The sequence below is a fragment of the Leucopleurus acutus genome (genome assembly GCF_964270905.1).
Source record: "Leucopleurus acutus genome assembly, chromosome: 2".
Taxonomy (NCBI): Eukaryota; Metazoa; Chordata; class Mammalia; order Artiodactyla; family Delphinidae; genus Leucopleurus; species Leucopleurus acutus.
Window position 1 is genome coordinate 27,052,784 of NC_139143.1, and position 27,685 is coordinate 27,080,468.

General features: G+C 37.2%; 1 protein-coding gene across 1 annotated transcript in view; it reads right to left on the reverse strand.

The window, feature by feature from the left end:
- CATSPERE (catsper channel auxiliary subunit epsilon) overlaps positions 1-27,685 on the reverse strand; it is a gene marked incomplete at both ends in the record, with an annotated part of 242,671 nt that overhangs the window by 52,273 nt on the left and 162,713 nt on the right. The window contains 6 exons of the mRNA XM_082833795.1: positions 5,676-5,755; positions 5,824-5,857; positions 6,257-6,307; positions 8,381-8,433; positions 12,350-12,425; positions 14,512-14,570. Coding sequence (XP_082689921.1) covers positions 5,676-5,755; positions 5,824-5,857; positions 6,257-6,307; positions 8,381-8,433; positions 12,350-12,425; positions 14,512-14,570 — 353 coding nt within the window. The remainder of the gene's footprint in view (positions 1-5,675; positions 5,756-5,823; positions 5,858-6,256; positions 6,308-8,380; positions 8,434-12,349; positions 12,426-14,511; positions 14,571-27,685) is intronic.

The window sequence follows — 27,685 nt, forward strand, 5'->3', positions numbered from 1 at the left end:
TGACTGGGCCCGTGAGCCATGGCCACTGAGCCTGCGCGTCCGGAGCCTGTGCTCCGCAACGGGAGAGGCCACAACAGTGAGAGGTCCGCGTACTGCTAAAAAAAAAAAAAAAAAAAAAAAAAATTCCTATTGTGGGGAGGGGGAAGGGTAAGCTGGGACAAAGTGAGAGAGTGGCATGGACATACATACACTACCAAATGTAAAATAGATAGCTAGTGGGAAGCAGCCGCATAGCACAGAGAGATCAGCTCGGTGCTTTGTGACCACCTAGAGGGGTGGGATAGGGAGGGTGGGAGGGAGGGAGACGCAAGAGGGAAGAGATATGGGGATATATGTATAGCTATAACTGATTCACTTTGTTATAAAGCAGAAACTAACACACCGTTGCAAAGCAATTATACTCCAATAAAGATGTTAAAAAAAAAACCCAGAAAACCAAAACAAAATAAAGACAAAGGAAAAAAAATTCCTATTGTCTTTGCTTCCACAATTCCACATTATCTATGTTGTCCTTGTGTTTCTCTGAATGTTTTTTTCTGGCTCTTATTTCTAGACTCTTTTTTCCTCTCACCACGTTTGAATATTGGGTTTTTTTTGTTTGGTTTTTAGTAGTGTAAATCTTTGGCTCATAACTCTTCTTATTTTCCATATTATGGTTAAAATGAAACAAAACTTTTGATACTTCCTTTTATGTGGAGGGAGCTCAATGAGTATAACATTCTTGGTCTATCTTTGCTCTTCTATTCACTTTGCCCCTTGGGAAGTGGGTTGACTTAAATGATTGATAACTTAGAAAAGAATAAGCTGGGCATGCTTGGCTTAGCTTCTCATTTTTCTTCTTATGAGTGAATTTCTTGTAGGATAACATGTTCTTTTCTCATTTATGTTATACATTTAAAGTGCCTCCAAGATGAGAGACCAACAGTGAATCAACAATATGTGTGACTGGGGAGATGATTCTTTTTAACCCTGTTAGGTGTAGTATTAGTGGTGTAGTATCAGGAAGTTCACTTTCTGCAAATGTAAGCTACATCTGTCAATATATATTTTTTGTCAGTAATAAGTGATGAGTAATAACATTCTTCTTCTGACCCATATTATTCAACTCACTCAGGATTTGGTCAGGGAAGAGGGGTACAATTGGACCTCCTATGTACCCCAACAATTCTTTATGATCACCCACAACAATTCTTAATATCACAAAATTTTTATTGACTTCCAAATATATCTCTAGCTCAGACAGTTTACGTGAACTTCAGATGCTTCAGTTTAACATTTTATTGCACATCTCCTTCTGGATGTCACACAGACTCAAATTCAAAATGTCTAAAAATCAACTAGTCATCTTCCCCTGTAAGCATACCCTTTATTCTCTATTTTATATTACAATTGATGGTATTAAACTTTGTCCAGTTTAGGGAAGCCATAGACATAAAATTCATGAGTTCATTCAGCAAATATTTATTGATTGCTTACTATATGCTAGTCAGTGATCTAGGTGCTGGAGGATATAGCAGTGAACTAACTAAATAAAAAGCTCTTCTCTATGGAACTTCCATTATAGTAGAGGAGAAAAGACAATACACAAGTTAAATAAGTAATTTGTTAGGTGGTAATAAATACCATGAACAGAAAAGACAGGTGAGGAGTGAAGGTGGTGCAGAGGCAGCTTATAATTTTAAACATGACAGTCAGCATAAGTCTCTTTAAGAAAATGACATTTGGGCAAAGACTTGAAGGAAGTGAGAGAACAAACTAAGTGAACATCTGGGGAAAGAGCATTGCAGGCACAGCAAGCAGCAGGTACAATGGCCCTGAGGTGGGAATCTGCTTGGCTTACCTGAGGGACAATAAGGAGGCCAAGTGAGTAGAATGGAGTAAGTGAGGTGAAGCTCATCAGGAGAAAGGTAACAGGGACAGCAGATCACATAGAGCTTTGTAAATCAGAGTAACGACTTGGCTTTTACTCAGTGATTATACATTTTGAGCTTAGGAATGATGTGCTCTAACCATTTTAAATGATTCACTGTTGCTGCTATAGAGATGCAAGGGTGGAAGAAGGGAGACCAACAGAAAGGCTGTTTTAATAATCCAGGCAAGTAGTGATGGCTTGGATCAGGGTGTTAGCAGTTCAAGTGGTGACAAATAGTCAGATTCTGTAGGTATCTTGAAGATAGAGCCAATAGGATTTACTGATGTATTGAATGAAAGATATAAAAGGAAGAGTGGCTGGGGTGATTCCAAAGTTTGACCCAAACAGCCAGAAGGATAGGGTTGATATCAGTTGAAATGAGGAATGCTATTGATGGAGCAGATTTTGAGGGTAAGATCAGGAGTTCAGTTTTGAACAGGTTGTTTGATATATCTAGGCAATATCTAAGTAGAAAAGTGATTTATGTATTCAACATCTATGTGGATTTATGGGTCTGGAGTTCAAGAGTTTTGCAGACACTGTTAGTGCTCACCAAATAACCCTGTGCCTGTTTACATTTTCTAGCCCACCTTGGAGTTAGATTAGGGCTATGGCATTAGGTTCCAGATAATTGGATGTGGGTGGAAATGATGTAAACCACTTCTAGGCCCAACCCTTTAAGATATCCCAGGAAATCCTCTAGTCTTTTTTTTTTTTTTCCAGTTTTCCCCTTTCATAGTGGTAGTCTAGGAGGCCGTGTCAAGATGATGTAGGTACGAAATATGTCAGACTATGACATGAAAAAGGTTAAGCACAGAGATGCCAGGGTTTTTTACTGCAGCATAGCCTAGCCGTATTTGACTAATACAATGGAGGATATTGAGGCTGAAGATACAGTTTTGGGGTTTATCAATATATTGAGACATTCGAGTCCATGAGACTGGATGACATCACTGAAAGAGAAAGTTGAAGTGGAGAAAAGAAAAGAAAGCTTTGAGCCTTGGGGCATTCCAACATTAAGAAGTCATGGAGAAAAGGAGAAACTAAGAAATTAAGGAGGAGCTATCAGTGAGGTAGCAGGAAAAGTAGGAAAATGTGATATCCTGGAAACCCAATAAGGAAAATATTTCAAGTAGGAGGAAATAATCAACTGTCAATTCTTGTTAATGAGATCAAGTAAGATGAGACCTGAGAATTGACCACTAAGTTTAGCAATACGGAGGCCAAGGCTGTTGGTCACATTGGCTAGCAGTGCCAATGGAGTGGTGGGGGTAAAATCCTGACTGAGAAAGATTTGGGAGAGGATAGGAGAAGAGCTGGTGACAGTGAGTATAGTAGCGAGAGGGGTAGTGGGGTCAAGAGAGGGTTTTTGTTTTGGTTTAGGTTTTCGTTTTGGTGACGGAAAGAATTGCATATTTGTATGATGATCCAGTAGACAGGATAAAGTTGATGATGCAGGAGAAAGAGGGGGCAATTTCAGGAACAGTGGTTTTAATTAGGAAAGGGTGTAGGTATCCAGTTCACAAATGGAGGGACAGGCCTTAGATACCCATATACTTTATCTATGGTGACAGGAAGACAGACAGAGTTAATGGGCACAGATGCTTGAAGATGGATAGATAACAGTAGTAGAAGTTTGCAGAAAATCTCTCCTGATTGATATTACCTTTGACTCATTCATCTTCCTCATTCTCTCTTTCCCTCATCACTCATATCTATCAATTATCAAGCCCTGCCTGTCACTATGAGTAATTTTCTCATAAGTGATTCCTCTTTTTTGTCTTTGTTGCTATCTCAGTCATCTGTTTTTTTTTTTTCCTCCCTGGACTACCAGTACAGTTTACTACCTGGTCTCCTTACTTAGACATGTTTCCCTGAAATTCATCTTCTATACTTCTTCCAGAGAGAACTAGCTAAAGCAAATATTTAATCATGCCACTCTACCATAAGAATGGATAGAAAGTCTTCCATGAGCTGGACTCTACCTAGCTAGTTTCCCAGCCTTTTCTACTGATACATCATGCCTCACTATGTGCTCCGATAACATTATACCATTTGAACTATGAAATTTCTTCCTCTAACTATCATTTTTGCTTGAAAGGCTTACTCAGTGGAGTTCCCTTTTACCTTCCCCACTTCTCCTTCTCTTCTCTGCCTTCAGCTAGATATTTGTTATAATTTAAGACTCAGTGACTCAGCTCAAATGCTCTAGGAACACTTTCCAGAGCCCCTCTCCCTTTTATAGCTGAGTTGGATTCTTTTCTTTTCAGTTTCAATACCAACCACCCATGTCATTTCTTTCTATTGTTCCATTTAGCATATCAGTTCATATCTAATTTATCAGACTCTTGAGCTCTTGAGAGCAGAAATTCTGGGTTAGTCATTTTTGAATTCCCAGTACCTAGCACAGTAATTGGTGCAAAGTAGGTGTTTAATAATGATGATATGAACTGAAGAGTGCACTTCTCTGAGAGAGAACATTGAGATTTTTTTTACCACTGGAGGATTAGGCACTAGATAAAACAAACAAAAAAAAACAAAGAAAAAAACTAGGTCTCAGCAGGGGAAGGAGTGCCTAGGGTGCCCAAGAAAAGAAGTGGCATGATTAGATGTCTAGAAGATTGAAACTAAAGAAGATAGCAGATTAGCCTGATTGCTCAGAACCCATGACAGAGGGATTGTAGGAGGGTAACATAAGAGGGTTAGGGCAGAGCACAGAATCTTAGAACTGTCATAGATGAGAAGTGGGGGGCAGTACGTGCTGGCAGAGGCCTTCTGGATTCCAACAGGGAAAGCTCTGATGGCAAAACTAAATTGGAGTGTCTGATTCATTACTTCACGCCTACACACCCTAAGAGATCTCAGAAGCTGTCTTCAGCCTGAGGGCCCCAAAAGCTGAAAGCATTGACTAAAATTTTGATGTTTTGCTCATAGGAATTTCACTTCCACTAATTTATCCTCATGGCAGTAATTATCCTCTGCCATGAGGATAAATTTACTGGACAAATTTACTGGATAAATTATCCAGTAATTTATCCTCATGGTATATCTGGACTAATGTCCATACATTTATATAAATGGATATTCACCACAATTTTGTTTATAATAGCAAAAAAAAAAATAGAAACCTAGCTCACTTGTCTCATATTTTTCTATATTTTTAATTTTGTAACAAGCTTTGTAACTTTTTTATAATCATAAATCTAGAATAAAGTCAGAGAAGCAAGCAAACTAGCACAAAATCACTTGGAAAAGCCTTCCTTGTAGCATTTTATTCATTTTTTTTTATGAAACATTATTTATAAAAATTAAGTTAGAGATAATATTTTTGAAATCTCCCCACGTACTATTCCTTATTAGTAATCTAGTTTCTCTCTTTGCGAGCATTCAGTTATTATTGGCACATGGAAAGAAAAGTCATATGTCACCAGGGGGAGATAGTTCCTATAACAGGGAGGGGCGCTGAAGGTTGGGGAGAGATTTAGAGAGGATAAAGCAGGGGTTAGGAGACTGTCTGCATCCATGAGAGGAGTCTCAGCTCTCTTACCTACTTATGTCTCAACTTCTAAATTGTAATCTCCCTCAACATGCAGGGACCATGGACCATCCAACTTTCCATAACTAGTACTGAAAACCTAGTGTTGCATATATTTGGGTGCTCAAAAATATTTATTATTAAATGCATGATTAATTAGGCTTCTTTTCATACTTTTATTTTGAAACTTTCAAACTAAGTTAAAAATTTTAGTGAGAATATACTTACAGTTGAACCACAGGGTGAAACTTTTCTCTGAAATCAACTCTCAGTGGGCAGCCATATTTTTCCCAATTATATTTTACTCTCTGGAAAAGGAAAAATGCTTTAGTTATTTTCTATATTTGGCTGATTGACAAAATTATAGTTTTCTTACCAAGTGTTTAGATGGTCGATCCCTCAGATATGACCTGTAAAAAGACACTTTCATTACTTAGAATCTTTCCTCTTCTCAAACTTAAAAATTAAAACCACTACTTTGTTTGGGTAAAGAGGTATCACAAAAGTCAAACAGATAACCATAATTACAAAATACTCCTAAAATATGTGGAGATTAAACAACATACTTCTAAATAACACACGGATCAAAGACAAAATCTTAAGAGAAGTTAGAAAATATGTTCAACTAAATGAAAACACAACTTATCAAAATTTGTGAGGTGCAGCAAAATCAGTGCCTAGAGGTAAATTTATAGCAATAAATGTATATATCAGAAAAGACTGATGATAATAGGAATAAATACTGATTCTAAATTATTGATACTACGTTAATATAAAACTCAATGTTTATGTTAAAAAATACTTCTTACTTTTCAATGATGTAAAAAAAATCATGCTGAAGGCATTCTTTTTTATCAAATCTACAAAAAATAAAACATAATGAAGTTGTAATATCATCATTCCTTACTTACTAGCACAAACATTTAATCATTTAACTCAGTGATTCTTGAACTCGAAAGTATCACAGAATCATCACTTATTGAATTAGAATCTTTGGGGTTGGTGTGTAGTCCTAGCATTTCTATTCTTAAAACTCAGCTTCACAAATGTTTCTGAATGTACCAGAATTTGAAATATACTGATTTATCTCTTATATTTGATACATGTGAAAATTTGTAGAAAATCCATCAAAGTAAAGACAAATTTCTTTGGACTGTTTCATTCTTAATAATTTTTTAAAACACAGAGTTCTAATTGCTACTAGAGACTCAGTTGCACAGGTAAGGATCTATTTTAAGAATTCACATAATTTCTAGTTAGGGTTTATGCAGACATAAGGCTATCATGGTCTATAAAATGATAGAGTTTTTAGTAAGTTAAATTATTCATTTGATCATTTTTGCTGGCTGCTTCCAGTGTGACTCAGAAGGAACCCCAGTCACTGCTGTGTTTATATAGATATTGGAAGACTAGGACCACCTCCCACCCTGAATTCAAATTAGACCCCAAGAGATGCCCTCCTTCAGTGACAACTCTCCTGTCAGAAGTATCATTGGCCCCATAGGTATCCTTTGCTGATTGTGAAAACTTAGACCAACCACAACCTGAATCCAAGAAATTAGGGTCATTTTTAGAGTTCCAGAGCAGTGGGTCATTGACTAAGAGATCTGGAAAGAGGTCCTGAAATCTGTGTTTTCAGACATGCTCTCCAGGTGATTCTGGCGAGCAACCTAGTTTGACAATTGCTCTCTAAACCTTCCCAGAAACAGATTGATTCAAGCTGTTTTGCATTTCACTGAAGAAGGAAATCTTCATGCAATGATACTGCATGCAGGGGTACTGGGAATTGATTTTGGTAACATGTTGCTTAGAGCAGTTATTCTCAAATTTTAATAGCCCTACTAATCTTGGAAATTTTGTTAAAACAGAGATTCTGACTCAGCAGGTACGAGGTGAGGCCTGAGATTCTGCATTTCTAATAAGTTCCCAGGTGATGCCACTGCTGGTCCATAGTTTATACTCTAAGGAGCAAGGATGTAGACCATCCCAGAAATAAGATGCTATAGGCTGTTTAAATCCGTTAGCCTTTGTGTTTTCTGGAAAAGGACTTACGGGAAATGCAAATTCCTTGCTGAATGAGATGGGAATATTTAATTATCTGTCCGGCAACTGATTTTTAACAATTTACTACTCAAAAGATTATTAGAATGACAGATGAATAGACCTTTGTTTTGGATGAGAGCAAGCCACTTCATAAATAGATTCAGATAAGAGTCAATGTTACCCCACCCTCACCCTAACCACAGGAAAGGAATTTCAATACATTTTTGTCTCCATTATACATTCCACCTCAGTTAAACAGATTTGTGTATGCTGACCTTTATTCTCTCCCATGCAGAAGAAAGAGCTGTGGATGACACAAGTTCCAGTGTGCTTCATTGTGAACCATAGTAAAAATCCATAAAAGTCACACCTTGGGATTCTCTGAAGGAAACACTTATGGTTCTGTTAGGTTTGCTCTAAAAAACTTTCTCATGGAAAAAGGTGCAGGAAACTGAGGCTTCTCTCTTGTGGTTACAAGCAGTTCTCTGACAGAAATGAAATTATAACTGGTTTGAGTAGGATGGACAGCAGAGGTTTTTCTCCCTCTCATTTCTCTGGAAATGAGTTGTACACTGAAGAGCTGAGAGAGGTAATGCAAAGGATGGAAACTGGCTTATGAAAAGGGAAGGTAGAGAAAAATGCTGGTAATGGAGATAGAGGTTAAGTCTGTCTGATCCAAATGTAATATTTGAATATGATTCAAATGTAATATTTGACTTGGCAAAAAAGTTCAAACAAGTCAGGTTTGGACAAATTATCAACTTATAATGAATGGATTTCATATGGACATGTCAGTCATTGGGCTAATATTATCGCTAGTAATTACCGTATAGTTCACCATTCGTTTTTAAACATAAAGAATAAGACAAGTCAAATGCAAATATACTTGCCCTTTAACAGCAATGAATTTATTAGCATCACAGCCAACAGATATTTGGAACACCTAAAGTAAAGTAATTTAGGTGATGAGTTTAGTGGTTCTAATTCACATGATCTAGAATATTACTACAGCTAAAAGCAATTACATTTTAGATTTGAAATAACCTTTTAAATGTAGAGTTTTGTTATACTGCTCTGTGCTGTTTTCCTCCTTCTTCGATCACTTTTTTCTTTCTTTGCTTCCTTTCACCCTTACTGCTCACAAGGCCCAAAGGTTGGGTCTCTGCTTTCTTACTTCGATGTGATCGCTCACTACTACCTCTGCAACCATGACTATCAACTCTGTAGTTCCAGCTTGCACCTGACTCACATGGCAGGTTTCTGTAATAGTGAGTGGGCCAAAAAATTCGTCCAGGTTTTTCCGTAAGATGTTATGGAAACACGAATTTGACTTCTTTTTAGAGTCAGGGTCCTGGTTCTTCCTCAACTGGGATAAGCTACCTATATTTCTACCTGGCTCCAGGACACCTTACTCACTACTGTCTACCCTGCCCACCTCTCCAACCCTCACCCCAGGCTTTCTAATTGGGATTTAGATACTTGCCTTCTGTTTTAAACATGTCCTGTATGTTGCATATTTCCACAAGGCAAATCTAAAAACACCCTTGGGGATCAGGAGGCTGGGGTTAGAGAATGATGTCCAGCCAAGCTTGATGGATTTAAAGAATTGCACCTGCTAAGCCAGGAGCTTTCAGTCTTCATTTGAAAGGCATGCTCCACAGCAGGAGTTCATGGATTTTATTTCTTGAAGTATCTGACCTCACCCATAGGACCTGATTTGTTCTCTCAACAACTCTACCCACAGTCCTTGCTGTCCATCATTATTAAATCTTTTCCCATCAAATGTGTTTAGAAACATGTGTCTGCCCTTTATCTTTACTAAATTATCCATATATGGTACATGGTTGGCTGAGGTCCTCAAGTTTTTCATAGTTAGGACACGCCATCACTTGATGATCTTATTTGTAACATCTCTTCTTTTATGGGTCTTTGTTTACAGAAATCATTCCTAGTCTCAGAATTAACAACCATGACTCAGATTAAAATACATGAGTTGACCTGCAGGTGGCTCTGGAACAGGAGCATGGGTACAGAATGTGGGAAGTATGAATAAGACTGTTTTGTAGGGTACCCACTGCTGGAGGGCTGACACATTTTCCTTGGGACAGGAAACCTAACAGAGAAATTCTGACATATAGCCCAAATGAAAACAATGAATGTAGTAGTTTTCTTTATTTAATGTTATTCTCTTAAGTACAGAGACAGGCAAAACTGTTTCTGCCTTAGCTCAGAATCAGACACAGCATATTCCCTCGAACTGGACAGAACAACTGAACTGAGACAGGAATTCTAAAGGCCTTCAACACAGAAATGTTGGTAGACAATATATTAGACAGAGTGTAGTCATCTGTCCCTGGGAAACTTCATCTTGGAAGGAATTACTAACACCCTCTGAGGACTGGTTTACTAGGGTGGCCTCATTGCATTCTGGTTCTTGGTGTACAGTTAAAAAACTGAGATGCAGCCCTGTTGGTGCTGTCAGTTCTATTTGCTGCTCTGCTGCAGGCTATGAAGACTAAGTAACAAAGACAGCAGGCTCATGTTCAAATGGCTCAGTCCATGGTCCAGTTGGTCCAGCAGGTTTAACAAGGGCTTAACTTCATCCAACTAGAGAAGAAGTCTGTGGGCCCTCTGTCTATAATATTTATCCGGGAGGCCGATGACTTGCTTACCAGTGGGGATAGGAGCACAAAGAAGGGTCCCTGTGATTGAGAGCATACCTTGTAGTTGTGTACAGGTTTTTATTTTCTTGGCTAGCTAGAGGACCTACCTCCACAAGGCCACATTTTCCTGTTGCCAAAGGGCTATGGCATAGTCCATTATCTTCTACTATATGGCATACTTTCTATTCTATTTCAGTGGGTGGGTCAATACAAACTACCTGAAATGGGCACAGATGGTGGCTGGATTTGAACGGTCCATGTCTTGGGGTGTGCCAAGGAAGAAACCAGTGATATTAGATAATTACTCTGTGACAGGTATCATTCTGGGAATTTTACACAAATAATCTTATTTAATACTCTCAACAAAGTAGATAACTACTGTGAGATGGATATTATATTTCCCCTTTTACAAATGAGGCAGCTGAGACTGAGTGTTTAGGAGCTTCTTGAAGCCAGTAGGTGGTAGAGGTTGGATTTGAACTCAGGTTAGGTTAACATGCTTTTGTAATGTCTGGGCTGGGCAGGATAGGGTGAATGAGGATCCCTAACAAATCTATAAATTAGACAGGAAAAAGATGGAGGAAACCACGGTGCTTCAGGAAGGCATCTTATATGGAATACGGTAGAGCAGTCGAGGAGCTGAAGATAGAAAATGCAGACCAAGTCTGAGGCAGGAACTCGCTAGGTTGCTGTTTTTTTTGCCTCCTCAGCAGAATTAAGCTGGGCAGGCAGCATGGTGGATAAACAGGGGGAGTGGTCAGTATGTACCTGTAGGCAATTTCCTGGGGAAGCAGTGCTCAAGGATGGATCACGTTTGCCTCAGTTCAAGGCTCCCTTTAAATTCATGGAACCTTGGGACTTCCCTGGTGGTCCAGTGGCTAAGACTACGTGCTCCCAATGTAGGGGGCCTGGGTTTGGTCTCTGGTCAGGGAACTAGATCCCACATGTTGCAACTAAGAGTTCCCATGCCGCAACTGAAAAGATCCCACATGCAATGAAGATCCTGCACGCATCGATGAAGATCCTGTGTGTTGCAACTGAGACCTGGTGCAGCCAAATAAATACATTTAAATTCATGGAACCTTGCCCTGGTAGGAAGAGGTTCTTGGTGCTGGGGTCCTGAAGAGCAGGGACTATGTCTCATTTAACTTTGAATTCTTCATGTAGGTATTCCCCATTGTGCTATGCCTGATATATAGTGGGCGCTCAATATATGTTTATTGATTATTAGTTGGAATGAGAAGGAATAAAGAGAGGAGGCATCCCTCAGTGTGGAACAAAGACTCAAAGGAGGTGGTGGTGGGTGATTGCCTGAACACCCCACTGCTATATCACATTGCTGTGCTTTTGTATATGCCTTTTCCTGCTCAACTTCTACTTACTCTTCAACAATCATTTTACGCATCACCTTCTTTTCACCTTTCCCCTCCCAATCAAAATTGCTTACTTTGTTCTCTGGGCTATTTGGTAACTGTATATCTCACATTCTTTTACACTAGTTTATGTTTTCCCCTTTGGAAGAGACTCTTTTCATCTTTGTAACTCCCATTACTTAGCACACAGACTGAAACATAGAAACGTGGTAGGCACACAATAAAATTTTTTGAACGAAGAAATGATCCAATTTTTTTTTTTTTTTGCTGTACACGGGCCTCTCACTGTTGTGGCCTCTCCCGTTGCGGAGCACAGGCTCCGGACGTGCAGGCTCAGCGGCCATGGCTCACGGGCCCAGCCGCTCCGTGGCATGTGGGACCTTCCCAGACCGGGGCACGAACTCGCATCCCCTGCATTGGACGGTGGACTCTCAACCACTGCACCACCAGGGAAGCCCGATCCAATTTTTAAAATAAATAAACATAGCATAAATATGGATATGACTGGCAGTCTTCTCTGACAAACCATATCCAACTTTAGCTGTTCTTATTAATTTCAGTTTTCCTCTACACAATTTTATTTATGTTCAAAAACTAATAATTTTACATCTTTGTAAGCATTTATATTCCGATGGTAAACTCATGGAGGGCAGTAATCTAACCTTTTCCAAAGTAAAATTATGCTCTCTCTACAGTGAAACATTACAAAATGTTGCTACATATTAGGGGGAGTGGTATTGAATGGAGTTAATATGTATTATTTAGTTTTACCACCCATGTATTATTGAAGTAAAATTTTCAGTTTTCTACCAATGTCACTTACCTTTTGGGAGACTGGACACGTTTTTGCATGTTCACTAGGTCTAATGTGAACAAGCAGAAGACCTGTGTTCTGGTATCTAGGAGAAACAACACGTACAGGAGATTATAGAATCACAAGGGAGGTAGCCATGAGTGTCCCTTTGTGCAGAACAGATGAAAAGTCCCATTAATATGTTGTGATTGAACTGCCACCCCCCCCCCCATGAGGAATTCTAGAGGCCTGGTGGTGGTGGTGGTGATGGTTCGCAGTTTCTGCTAAGATGCATTGTGGTCATATCCTAAAGTCACTCCCAACTCATGGTATCCCATATTTTGGCCAGCATAGGATAGGCACAAAAGGAAATAAAAATGAGTTTCTATCAGCATTTCAAGGCCTCTGTTTCATTCACACCCTCAGTCTCCTGAGGATGGGGCTTTGCTGCTGACATCTTGCCCTGCTTCCTGACAGTATTACAAGGCCGTAGCCATTGCATAGGTTCCTTCTCTAGCCTCTACAGATTTTTTCCTCCTATTGATAATGCTTTTGGAACAATAGATATTAAGTTATGAAGTTAGTTTTCTGAGCCACATTATGCTGCATAATATGATCTGACTGGAAGCAAAAGAGAGATCAGACATAATGCCTTTGTAGATTATGAAATGCAAGTGAATAATTTTGTGCTCAGGCAAAATAGGAAGGCTCAAAAATTACAGAAGAAAAAAAATTGAAAGTATTATTCCTTCCCTGCCCCTAGTAAGGTTTTTACTTTTTGAAAAATTTGGGAAAAAAACCCCCACAAACACACTAACCACAAACAAATGTTCTTTTCCTTCCAATATTCATTATATTTTAATATTTATCATATATTAGATATAAAATGTACTAAATAAGTGAGGATACAAATAGCACATTTTTATATTTTTAAATCACTGTACCATATTTCATCAACTCTAAGATACATTTTTTATTTCCTTTAACACCTTTGAAAACAGGAAGCATCTTATAATTATGCCAGTTATGGCTTTTTTCCCCAAATTGATGGAAACTTTGAGTTGATATATTCAGTAATATAGTATAGATCTGTAAGAAAAGGACACCAAAGTAAATATTGCATCTTCAATTTTCTACATAATTTTACTTATAGGTAGATTTTTATTTTTTTTTCTGCCATGGCTGATTTCAAAGCTTTTGGTATTTTTTCTCAAGTCTCGGACTGACCTAAAGTATCCTGGACAATTTGATATATATTGTACAGCAACAGAGTTCTGAGTAAATATCCACAAAACCAAAAATATCCAAAGGAACCCACATTAGAAGAATCAAGAGAAAAGTTGGTGAGTTAGGGAGGAAGGGATGTATTGAGCCTCTCTTGACTACTGTGTCTAAAGTAGCATTTTTCCTTACACTTCCTGGTCACTCTCTACTGTTTCTTTCTGCTTTATTTTTCTTAATAGCACTTATAATTATTTGGGACCATCTTGTTTATTTACTTGATTACTTGTTTCTTCTCTTCTCTCACTAGAGATATGTCTCACGACAGCAGTACTCTATCTTTCTTGTTCACCATGTGTTTTGAGCACCTAGAGTGCTTGGCATGGAGTGGGTATTCAAACTCATGTGGAGTAGCAGCCTAAAGAAAAATGAACTTTTCCTTAGAAGAACAATGCTATCTTTCCAGAAAACATATTGAGTCGGGACATAATGATAACCTAATGCCTTAAGATACAATTCCATGTTGGTTACCTTCCTCCAGAAATTAAGTGTTTAGGTGCTACCTTATTCCAAGATTCAGAGATGGTGTTTTATCTGACTCTACTCATAATTAAAGACTTTTTGGGATTAGAGTTCTAGTTTTTGCTTAAGGATAATATGTGAAGACTTTGGGATGGGAATGAATGATAAACGGTGCTCAAAAATTATTGAATTAAGAAATAGCCTGGTGTTTTTTGCACCTTCAGTTGGATGAATAGCACCATCAGATAGGTCATGTTTTCATTTAATTAAAGGAGTATTTTACATTTTTATACAGAATACCATTTTCACATCTTTCCAGACATTTAAAGGAATTTGAAATCTGGATATTTAAGAGGATATGAGGTCATTTAAATAAAAGAATACATATAAATCAGTAACCTGAATAGCATATTTAATATTGAGTAGGCTCTTTTAAAAGTCTTACTTACTGCAACTTGAAATAATCATCTACTGCCTCATAATTTATATTCTGAGAAAATGTTAATGTCTGAAAAAGAAAATAAAAAAGTTTATGTAAAGTAGGAAAATTGGGAATGGGGACAATGGATACTTTCAAGACAGGTTTAAATCTTTCTTTAGGTAAGAAAAATAATATATTTAGCACTTTTTTTTCTAATTTCTTTTCTTTTCTATCTCAGAAACGTCAATTATGTAGATATTAGATTTACTTTGTTACATTTCCTTATTTTACTTTTAATTTTATATTTTCATAGTTCTTTTATTTATACTGCTTCTCTCTCCCCCCTCATTTGACTTTTGTTGCAATATTCTTATTTTTAATTTATATCAGCATAGCAAACTTTTCACTTTCTTCTGTTTTCTAATAACCTGTCTCTGAACCTTTTAATTTCTTCTTTGATGTTTTCAAATCACTATAAAATCATATTGTCTGTAATTTTTGAGACTATGGGGAATTATTTGCCAGAATCTTTCTTCTGTTGTTTTTGAGTAATTTCTTAAAATGCCCATTTGCCTTTTGCATATTTCTTGCTATTTTCCTCCCTCCAGGCCATGTTTCATCTCAATTTGCAGAATTCTGTATGGTTGCGATTATCTCAGGGTAAAGCCATTTACAGAACATATATGATTATAGAGGCAGAAAATTATAAACCCCACATTTTTTTTTTCGGTACGCGGGCCTCTCACTGTTATGGCCTCTCCCGTTGCGGAGCACAGGCTCCGGACGTGCAGGCTCAGCGGCCATAGCTCACGGGCTCAGCCGTTCCGCAGCACGTGGGATCTTCGCGGACCAGGGCACGAACCTGTGTCCCCTGCATCGGCAGGCGGATTCTCAACCACTGTGCCACCAGGGAAGTCCCAAACCCCACATTTTTAGAGTATGGTACCTAGCTACAATTTCTATACCCCTAAATTACTTTTTTGGTAATTTAGGTAATTTCTTTGTTATATATATAAATATATATATAAACATATGTACAACTATTCTATACATAAATATATATTTATAATATAAATATTCTATATATAAATATGCTATATATCTCTAGATCTTTATATATAATATAAATATATGTATATATGTGTGTGTGTGTGTGTGTATATATATGTATATATCTCCAGAGAGAGATCAATTGTGAGGATTGGCTAATCTGTTGTGATGAGAACAGAGACTCTGTGGCTCTAAAACTCCTTAGTGAAAAGTTTTATTTCCAAAACAAAGTTTATTTACTCGTATGCTGGATGCTAAGTGGTATGACATAAAATATGCAATCTTTTATGATAAAGTTGAAGGCTGTGAAAGTCATCACATTAAAAATAAATCTAGTTTCATGTTCAAGGAAAGGAACTATCAAATTTACAACTGTATTCTCTTGTATGCCATGCTTTTCTTCATATGTAATCTTAAAAATAACTTTACAAGAAATTTGCCAGAGACAGAAATGAATGAACAATAAAGATGACAGTTAAAAACTCATGGGGAAACAGACAAATCACAAGCACTGAAATTGAAACTGTGATTAAAAATCTTCCAACAAACAAAAGTTCATGACCAGATGGCTTCACAGGTGAATTCTATCAAGCATTTAGAGAAGAGCTAACACCTATCCTTCTCAAGCTCTTCCAAAATATAGCAGAGGGAGGAACACTCCCAAACGCATTCTACGAGGCCACCATCACCCTGATGCCAAAACCAGACAAAGATGTCACAAACAAAGAAAATTACAGGCAAACAACACTGATGAATATAGATGCAGAAATCCTCAACAAAATACTAGCAAACAGAATCCAACAGCACATGAAAGGTTCATACACCATGATCAAGTGGGTTTTATCCCAGGAATGCAAGGATTCTTCAATATACACAAATCAATCAGTGTTATAAACCATATTAAAACACTGAAGGAGAAAAACCATATGATCACCTCAATAGATGCAGAAAAAGATTTCAACAAAATTCAACACCCAATTATGATAAAAACCCTCCAGAAAGTAGGCATAGAGGGAACTTACCTCAATGTAACAAAGGCCATATAGGACAAACCCACAGGCAACATCGTCCTCAATGGTGAAAAACTGAAACTATTTCCACTAAGATCAGGAACAAGACAAGGTGACCCCCTGTCACCACTTTTATTCAACATAGTTTTGGAATTTTTAGCCACAGCAATTAGAGAAGAAAAATAAATAAAAGGAATACAAATCAGAAAAGAAGAAGTAAAACTGTCACTGTTTGCAGATGACATGATACTATACATAGAGAATCCTAAAGATGCTACCAGAAAACTACTAGAGCTAAACAATGAATTTGTTAAGTAGCAGGATATAAAATTAAGGCACAGAAATCTCTTGCATTCTACACAGTAATGATGAAAAACCTGAAAAAGAAATTAAGGAAACACTCTCATTTACCATTGCAACAAAAAGAATAAAATACCTAGGAATAAATATACCTAAGGAAACAAAAGACCTGTATGCAGAAAACTATAAGACACTGATGAAAGAAATTAAAGATGATACAAAACAGATGGAGGGATATACCATGTTCTTGGGTTGGAGAATCAACATTGTGAAAATGACTCTACTACCCAAATCAATCTATAGATTCAGTGTAATCCTCATCAAATTAGCAATGGCATTTTTCACAGAACTAGAACAAAAAATATCACAATTTGTATGGAAATACAAAAGATCCCGAATAGCCAAAGCAATCTTGAGAAAGAAATATGGAACTGGAGGAATCAGGCTCCCTGACTTCAGACTATACTACAAAGTGACAGTAATCAAGACAGTGTGGTACTGGCACAAAAACAGAACTATAGATCAATGGAACAAACAGAAAGCCCAGAGATAAACCCATGCACCTGTGGTCACATAAGCTACAACAAAGGAGGCAAGAATACACAATGGAAAAAAGACAGTCTCTTCAATACGTGGTGCTGGGAAAACTGGACAGCTACATGTAAAAGAATGAAATTAGAACACTCCCTAACACCATACACAAAATAAACTCAAAATGGGTTAAAGACCTAAATGTAAGACCAGACACTATAAAACTCTTAGAGGAAAACATAGGCAGAACACTTTATGACATAAATCACAGCAAGATCCTGTCTGACCCACCTCCTAGAGAAATGGAAATAAAACCAAAAATAAACAAATGGGACCTAATGAAACTTAAAAGCTTTTGCACAGCAAAGGAAACCATAAACAAGACGAAAAGACAACCCTCAGAATGGGAGAAAATATTTGCAAATGAAGCAACTGACAAAGGATTAATCTCCAAAATATACAAGCAGCTCATGCAGCTCAATATCAAAAAAACAAATAACCACATCCAAAATTGGACAGAAGACCTAAACAGACATTTCTCCAAAGAAGATATACAAATTGTCAACAAACACATGAAAGGATGCTCAACATCACTAATCATTAAAGAAATGCAAATCAAAACTACAGTGAGGTATCACCTCACACCAGTCAGAATGGCCATCATCAAAACATCTACAAACAATAAATGCTGAAGAGGGTGCGGAGAAAAGGGAACCCTCTTGCACTGTTGGTGGGAATGTAAATTGATATAGCCACTATGGAGAACAGTATGGAGGTTTCTTAAAAAACTAAAAATAGAACTACCATACGACCCAGCAATCCCATTACTGGGCATATACCCTGAGAAAACCATAATTCAAAAAGAGTCATGTGGGAATAAAGATGCAGACCTACTGGAGAATGGATGTGAGGACATGGGGAGGGGGAAGGGTAAGCTGGGACAAAGTGAGAGAGTGGTAGTGTATATATGGACATATATACACTGCCAAATGTAAAATAGATAGCTAGTGGGAAGCAGCCACATAGCACAGGGAGATCCGCTTAATGCTTTGTGACCAGCTAGAAGGGTGGGATAGGGAGGGTGTGAGGGAGAGAAATGCAAGAGGGAAGAGATATTTGGATATATGTATATGTATAATTGATTCACTTTGTTATAAAGCAGAAACTATCACAGCATTGTAAAGCAATTATACTCCAATAAAAATGTTTAAAAAAACAACAAAAAACAAAACAAAAAGAGTCATGTACCACAATGTTCATTGCAGCTCTATTTACAGTAGCCAGGATATGGATGCAGCCTAAGTGTCCATCGACAGATGAATGGATAAAGAAGATGTGGCACATATATACAATGGAATATTACTCAGCCATATAAAGAAACGAAATTGAGTTATTTGTAGTGAGGTGGATGGACCTAGAGTCTGTCATACAGAATGAAGTAAGTCAGAAAGAGAAAAACAAATACCTTATGCTAACACCTATATATGGAATCTAAAAAAATTAAAAAATGGTTCTGAAGAAACTAGGGGCAGGACAGGAATAAAGATGCAGATGTAGAGAATGGACTTGACACAGGGAAGGGGAACGGTAAACTGAGATGAAGTGAGAGAGTGGCATGGACATATGTCCACTACCAAATGTAAAATGGATAGCTAGTGGGAAGCAGCCACATAGCACAGGGAGATCAGCTTGGTGTTTTGTGTCCACCTAGGGGGTGGAATAGGGAGGGTGGGATAGAGACACAAGAGGGAGGAGATATGGGGATATATGTATATGTATAGCTGATTCACTTTGTTATACAGCCAAAACTAATTCACCATTGCAAAGCAATTATACTCCAATAAAGATGTTAAAAAAAAAAGACTCATGGGGAATAGATTGAGAAAGTTTAACATATGATTAATCAGCATTACAGAAGAAGAGAAGATAGAGAAGAGGCATAGACAATATTTGCAAGATACATGATGAATACAGTGATTTAGAGATGTATGAGGCCCAAGAAATCCCAAACAAAGAAAGAAGTAAAGAAACCTGCATTTAGACACCTCATAGTGAAAGTGAAGAAAGCAAAGAATAAAATCTTAAAAGCAGCCAGAGGGATAGGTGTTAAAATTTCAAGTGACTTCTCAATGGCCACAATGGAAGCCAAAAACCAATAGAATAATATTTTTATTGCGGTTTAAGAAAATCATCACCAAACTAGATTTCTATATCTGGAGAAAGTATTTTTCAAGAACAAAAATGAAATATAGATGTTTTCAGATGAACAAAAATTGAGTATATAATCACCAGTAGCCTCTCACTAAAAGAAATGTTAAGGAATGTACCTAAATCAGAAGGAAAGGAATACAAGATGCAAGCACCTCTGATAAAAAGGAAAAAAGATAAAGATAGGGTAAATACACATTGCTGTATAAAATAGTAATAATACTGCCTAATAGTGAATCTATGAATTCAATTACCTGTGAGCTGGAGAAAGAACAAAGTATTTACTTAAATTTAGTCTTGTATAAATTAAACATTCAGGTTATAATTTCAAAGGAAAACTGACTAGAAATACAAACAGAATGTATAACTGTTGAACCAGTGGAAGGGGGAAAATGGAATGATAAAAAGTATGAAACTAAACCTAAAGAGGCAAGAAACTAGAGGAAAAAACATGGAAAGAATGGGAAAATAAAAGTACAAAGCAAGATGGAAAGCAAAACCTCAAATATATTATTAATTGCAATAAGGGTAAATAGACTAAATGTTCCAATTAAAGGACAAAGATTTTCAGACTAGACAAAAATAACAAAAATTTAAAAACTCAAATATATGGTACTTACAGGAAACATAGCTAAAACATAAGGCAATAGAAAGATTGAAATTAAAAGGGTAGAAATTGTATGGAAATATTAAGTCAAAGAAAACCTGATATGGCTATATTAAATATGAAACAAAATAGACTTGAAAGCAAAAAGTATTACTACAGAGAAAGATCATCATTTCATAATTAAAGTTTCAATTCATCAAGAAGAGAATTTAAAAACTTGAATGCATCTAATAATATGTTTTCAAATATATAAAGTAAAAATTGGCAATCAGATTGAAAATGATACCAGATGAAAATCTGGATCTTCACAAAAAATGAAGAGCACTGGAAATGATAAATATGTGTATAAATATAAAATGCCTTTTTATTATTTAAATCTCTTTTAAAAGATAACTGATTATTTAGAGCAACAATAATAGCAATTCATTGTAAGGTTTATAAAATATGTAGAAGTAAAAGGTATGGCAACAATAGTACAAAAGCTATGTGAGGGAATATAGAAGTATACTGCTATAAGGTTATTATACTATAAATGAAATGATACAATATTGAGGGCAAACAGATAAGTTACAGATGTGTGCAATAAACCCTACAGCATCCAATAAAAAACCAAAATGAATAAGGAATAGCTAAAAAAGCCAACAAAGATGCAAAATGGAATCATATAAAAATAATCAAAAAGAAGGCAGAGAAAGTGGAAAAAAATTAAAAACAGAAGGGACAAATAGAAAACAAATAGTTAAATGGTAGATTTAAACCCAACAATACCCCCCCAAAATCACATTGAATGTACCCAATAAAAAGGCAAAAATGTTCAGAATAGATAAACAAGTAAGATCCAACTTAAAAGAAATTGAAAGACACAAATGATTTTCCATACTAAAAGGATGGGAAAAAAAGATATTTTGTGCTAACATTAATCTAAAGAAGGCTGGAATGGCTATATTAATATCACACAAAGTAGATTTCAGAGCAAAAATTATCTCCAGAGTAAAAGGCATCATGTTTTAAAGTGCACATGAAACACTTACCAAAATAGACCATATTTATAGCTATAAAACAATTCTCTATAAATTTAAAGGGATTCAAATAAAAAATATCTTTTCCTACTATAATAGTATTTATTTAGAAATCAGTAACAGAGAGCTATCTGGAAAATCACTGTCCTTCTATATAACCCATAGGTCAAAGAAGAAATCACAAAGAAAATGAGAAAGTATTTTGAACTGAATGACAATGAAACCACAAAATATCAAAATTTGGGTATAGAGCTAAAGCAGTTCTTTTTTTTTAAATTGTGGTAACATTGGTTTATAACATTGTATGTTTCATGTATACATTATGAAAAATAGACTTCTGTATACACTACAGCATGTTTGCCACCAAAAGTTTAGTTTCTATCTGCCAGTGTACAGTTGACCACCTTTACCCATTTTGCCCTCCCCCTACACATCTTCCTCTCTGGTAACTCTAATCTGTTCTCTGTATCTATGTTTAGTTTGGTTTGGTTGTTTATTTTAGGTTTTTAAATATATATATTCCACATGTAAGTGAAATCATATGGTATTTGTCTTTCTCTATCTGATTCATTTCGCATAATATCCTCAAACTCCATTCATATTGTCCTAAATGGCAACATTTCTCCTTTTTTCATGGCTGAGCAGTATTTTATTGTTTATACATGTTTTTTTCCCATGGTTTTTCATGGTGCTTGATGAGTTTTTTCTCTGCCTGAGAATTTGAAGTAGTGAACACCAAACACCTCTCTTCTTTAGGTAGAGCTTTTTTTTTTTTTTAACTTGATTTTGACAATTTGATAGATTGATAGATTGGTAATTATGGCCTTTCTTTTGGTAGGTGGTGCTATTGCACAAGTTTTTGGTTTTTCTAACGTGAGCTGCCCCTGGCTGTGTTTAAGAATCGGCATTTTCCACCCACCTCTGCCTCTCCTGGAGGTGTCACCCTATGCCCTAGTTGTCACTGCTTGTGCCTCCAGGGTCACTGGTGCCTTGCTGTTGATGCTGGTCTTGCTGCTGTTGCTGGTGTTGCCACCTGGAGCACTGCGTTGGTGTGGCCTCCACTAAGTCTGGAGTTGCCTGAGTTATAGGAACTGCTGCTGTGAGAGGAGGGGGAAGAGAGGGAGGTAGCCACAGTCATGGGCACCTCTGCCACATCTGGAGTTGTTGGGTTTTGGGGCACTGCTTCTGTGGGTGGTGGAAGGCTCGAGTGGCAGGTACCTCTGTAGCTGGAGAGACAGGGTCACAAGGCATGCTGCTGCTGCTAGCCATTTCCCTGTGGCATTTCCCTGTGGCAGTGGGCACTGCTGTAGCAAGAAGGTCGGAGTCATGTGTACCACCTCACCTTTGCAACCAGCAGACTCAGCCACTGTAGCTGGAGGTTGGGATTACTGGTATAGCGTCTGCTCTTCCTCCAGTCCACCTCCTCTATGTGTTCCAGTCCACCCATGTTTAGATGTACACATGTGTGTCCTGATGTGTTGGACAGAGGCACCTTTGTTGAGTTATGGATTTTTACTGGTTGTAAATTGAAGGGGAGAGACAAAGAGAGTGTCTCATGCCACTATGATGCTGATGTCACTCCTCTAACTAAAGTAGTTATTAGAGAAAAATTTATAGCATTAAAGTCCACATTAGAAAAGAAGAAAGGTCTTAAGTGAATGACTTAAGCTTCCATATTCAGAAACTGTAAGAAGAGAAACAAATTAAACCCAAAGTAAGTGGCAGAAAGGAAATAATAAAAAATAAATAATTTTGGGACTTCCCTCATGGTACAGTGGATAAAACTCCACGCTCCCAATGCAGGGGGCCCGCCTTCAATCCCTGGTCAGGGAACTAGCTTCAATGTGCATGCTGAAACTAAGAGCTCGTATGCCACAACTAAGGAGCCCGCCTGCCACAACTAAGACCCAGTGCAACCAAATAAATAAATAAATCAATATTTAAAAAAAAGAAGCTCAAGGAGTGGTGCTGCAAGATTAAAAAAATTATCAATAAAATCAAAAGTAGAAAATCATTACAGAAAATCAATAAAACCAAAAGCTGATTCTTTGAGAAAATCAATACAGTTGTTAAGCTCCAGCCAGGCTGACTGGGTGAAAAGGAAAGAAGAAACAAATTACCAATATCAAGAATGAGAAATTGGATATCACTACAAATTCTACAGACACTAAAAGGATAATAAGGAGATATTATGAATACCTTGTGCCTATAAATTTGACAAGATAGATGAAATGGACAATTCCTTGAAAGATAAAAACTACTAAAATTCGCTCAAGAATAAGCAGATAACCCAAATATCCCTATATCAATTTAAAAGATTGAAGTTGTAATTAAAAACATACAAAAAACACCAGGTCAAGAGGTCTTCACTGGTGAATTCTACCAAATATTAAAGAAGAAATAGTACAATTTATACATCAATTTTTCTATAAAATAGAGAAGAAGGACCTCTCCCCAAAACATCTTAAGAGGTCAGCATTGTTGATACCATAACCAGAAAAAGACATTACAGGAAAACTATAGACTAATAACTGTCATGAACTAATAACCCACATGAAGCAAAACTTCTTAACAACAGTTTAGCAAATTGAATCCAATGTTATATGAGGATAAAACATTATGACCAAGTGGGATTATTCTAGCAGTGAAAATAAATTATTGGAATTCACCATATTAACAGATTAAAAAACATGATCATTTCAATAGATGCTGAAAAAGCATTTTATGGAATCCAATATCTATAAATGACAGAAACTCAGCAAACTAGGAGTAGAGGGGACCTTCATCATCCTAGTAAAGGGCATATATTAAAACCCTCAAGGTAACATCATACTTAATTGTGAAAGACTGAATAATTTCTTTCTGATTGAGAACAAGGCAAAGATCTCCACTCTCATTTCTTCTAATCACCACTGCACTGGAGGCTCAAGATGGTGCAAAAAAGAAAGGAAACGAAAGTCACATATATTGGAAAGGAAAACTGTTTGTGTACACAGATGACATGATCACCTATGTAGAAACTAGGGAATTTACAAAAAAATCTACTTGAAATAGTTTAGCAAAGCTGTGGGATACATCATTGATACATAAAATAAATTATATTACTATATACTAGCAATGAACAATCAGAATGATACCATTTATAATAGCACCAAAATATGAAATACTTTAAGAATATGAAATACTTAGGGATAATCTGACCAAAAAATGGACAAACTTGTACACTAAAAAGAATATATTTGGAGTACTTACACAACATGATTTCAAGAATTATAAAGGTACAGTAATCAAGATATTGTGTTATTGACATCAAGATAGACATATAAGTTAATGGAACAGAATTCAGAAATAGATTCCCACATATATGGCCAGCTGATTTTTTACAAATGTGCCAAGGCAATTCAATGGGGGAAGGATAGTCTTTTCAACAAACGCTGTTGGAAGAGCTGGCTTCGGATTAAAAAAAGAAAAGTATCTTGACCTTTACCTCATAGTGCACGCAAACATTAATTTGAAGTAGATCATAGACCTTAAAGTAAGAGCTACAACTATAAAACTTCTAGAAGGAAAAATGAGGAAAGCTTAGTGATCTTGAGTTTGGAAAGATTTCTTAATTACAACCCAAAGTAAAACTATAAAAGAGAAAAGCAATAAATTGGACTTCATCAAAATAAATAAAACACATTTTCAAAAGACATTGTTTTGAAAATGAAAACACAAGCCACAGACTAGGAGAAAATATTTGCAAAACACGTATCCAACAATGAATTTATATCTAGAGTTTATAAAAAACTCTTACTACTTAATTATAAGAAGACAATCCCTTAAAGCTGGGCTTACAAGTTGAACAGACACTTCACCAGAGAAGATCTACAAATAGAAAATAAGCACTTGAAACAGTGCTCAGTATCATTAGTTATTAGAAAAGCATCAGGGAAATGTTAATTAAAACCACAATGAGATATCACTATATATTAACTAAAATAGCTAAAATCAAAAAGTCCAAAACAAAACAATAACAACAACAAAACCAAAACACAGATCACACCAACAGTTAGCAAAAATGTGTGAAGCAAGTAAAACTACCAGTGGCGGGGCTTCCCTGGTGGTGCAGTGGTTGGGAGTCTGCCTGCCGGTGCGGGGGACGCGAGTTTGGGCCCTCGTCTGGGAGGATCCCACATGCCGCGGAGCGGCTGGGCCCGTGCGTCACAGCTGCTGAGCCTGCGCTCTAGAGCCTGTGAGCCACAGCTGCTGGGCGTGTGTGCCGCAGCTACTGAGGCCCGCATGCCTGGAGCCCGCACACCACGGCGAGGAGTAGCCCCCGCTCGCTGCAACTAGAGAGGGCCGTGCACAGCAGCGGAGACCCAACGCAGACAAAAATAAATAATAATAATAATAATAAAGACTGATATTGCTTTAAAAAAAAACACTACTGGTGGCAATGTAGAATGGTACAAAAAATTTGGAATACAAATTAGCAGTTTGTAAAAAATTAAACATACATCTACTTATGATCCAGCCAGTCTGTTCCTATGTATTTACTCAGGAGAAATGAAAGCATAGGTCAACACAAAGAGTTGTACACAAGTGTTCATAGCCATTTTACTTGTAATATCACTAAACTGGAATCAATCTAAATGTTCATAAACAAATATGGTTAGACAAATTGTGGTGTATCCATATCATGGAATATTACTCAACAACAAAAGGGAGCAAACTATTAATGACCACAATGTAATAGATAAACCACAAAATGATTATACTGAAAGAAAGCAGAAAACATATTGTATGGTTCCATTTATGTAAAATTCTAGAAAAAGTAAACTAACCTATACTGATAGCAGTCAGATGAGTGGTTGCTTAGCAATGGGGAATAGAAGGAGGAATGGATTACTAAGGAGCATGAGGAAATTTTGGGGGTGATGGACATGTACATTTGTTTGATTTTGGCTATTATTTCGTGGGTATATACATATGTTAAATTGTACACTTCAATGTATGCATTTTATTATATACCAATCACATCAATAAAGCTCTTTAAAAAGACAATTTTAGAGAATGAAAAAAAAATTCAATGAGAAAAAGGCACACAACCTAATAGAAAAAGTGACAAAAATTGGAATTTCACAGAAATGGGAATCCAGAAGCCAATAAATATATGAAAAATTATTCAACCTCATTAATAAGAAGAGAACAGCAAACAAAATATAATACACACACATTCATTAGGCAAAAATTAAAGTTTGACTGTACCAGTTATTGGCAAGTATATTAGTTTGCTAGGGTTGTCATATCAAAATACCACAGACTGGGTGGCTTAGACAACAGAAGTTTGTTTTCTCATAGTTTTGGAAACTGGAAAGTCTAAGATCAAGGTGCCAGCAGATAGATCTCATTCTGAGGCCTCTTCTCTTGGTTTACAGGTGACTGCCATCTTGCTGTATGCTGACATGACCTCCTTTGTGCATGCAGGAAGAGAGAGAAAGAGACAAGCTCTCTGGTGCCTCTTCTTATAATGACACTAATCCCATTAGATTAGGGCCCACCTTCACAAACTCATCTAACCCTAATTATCTTTCAAAGTCCCCATCTCCAAATACCATCACTTTGGAAGTTAGGGCTTCAACATATGAATTTGGGGGGACACAAACATTTAGCCCATAACTGCAATGATGTGGAGCAGCAGGATCTTTCAAACAGTGTTGGGGGTGTAAATTGTTTTAACTGTTAAAGTTCACCCTACACATACTCTATGTGCTGGTTATTAACCTATTGTCTTTCGGCTCCAAACCCACTATTCTATACGCAGCATTTTTTTTTTTTTTTTTTTTTTTTGCGGTATGCGGGCCTCTCACTGCTGTGGCCTCTCCCGTTGTGGAGCACAGGCTCCGGACGCACAGGCTCAGCGGCATGGCTCATGGGCCCAGCCGCTCCGCGGCATGTGGGATCTTCCCAGACCGGGACACGAACCGGCTTCCCCTGCATTGGCAGGCAGACTCTCAACCACTGCACCACCAGGGAAGCCCTATAAGCAGCTTTTTGGTGCAGGGTTTGAGATTCTGCAAATCACATTTTCCTTTGTTAGTTGGCTCTCTTTTAGATATTGCAAATACGGGGTACTGGAGAGCATCTAGAAGATAAGGATAGGAGAAAATATGCTACTTCTTGTTTTTCTCATTATTCCTGTCAGTGTCAACCTGGCAACTCTTCATCCTGGCAGTAGCAGTTGGTAAAGGAACTGACAAGTGAGAAACACACTCCCAGAACAAGCTTCTCTCATGACCCCCCTTTGAGGTACAAGCACTAGCTGGCTGGCACCTGTTTCAGAGACTAGAGTTTCAGCAGCACCAGCACCAGTCATATTGCCCCCTTCTCAGCGATCTGGGTCCCAGATCTTTGGAGTCCCTTCCTTGGAGCTTCTGAGATGACATACCAGGTGAGCAGTACCCTCTCCTTCAAGGTGTGGGTTCTAGGTCT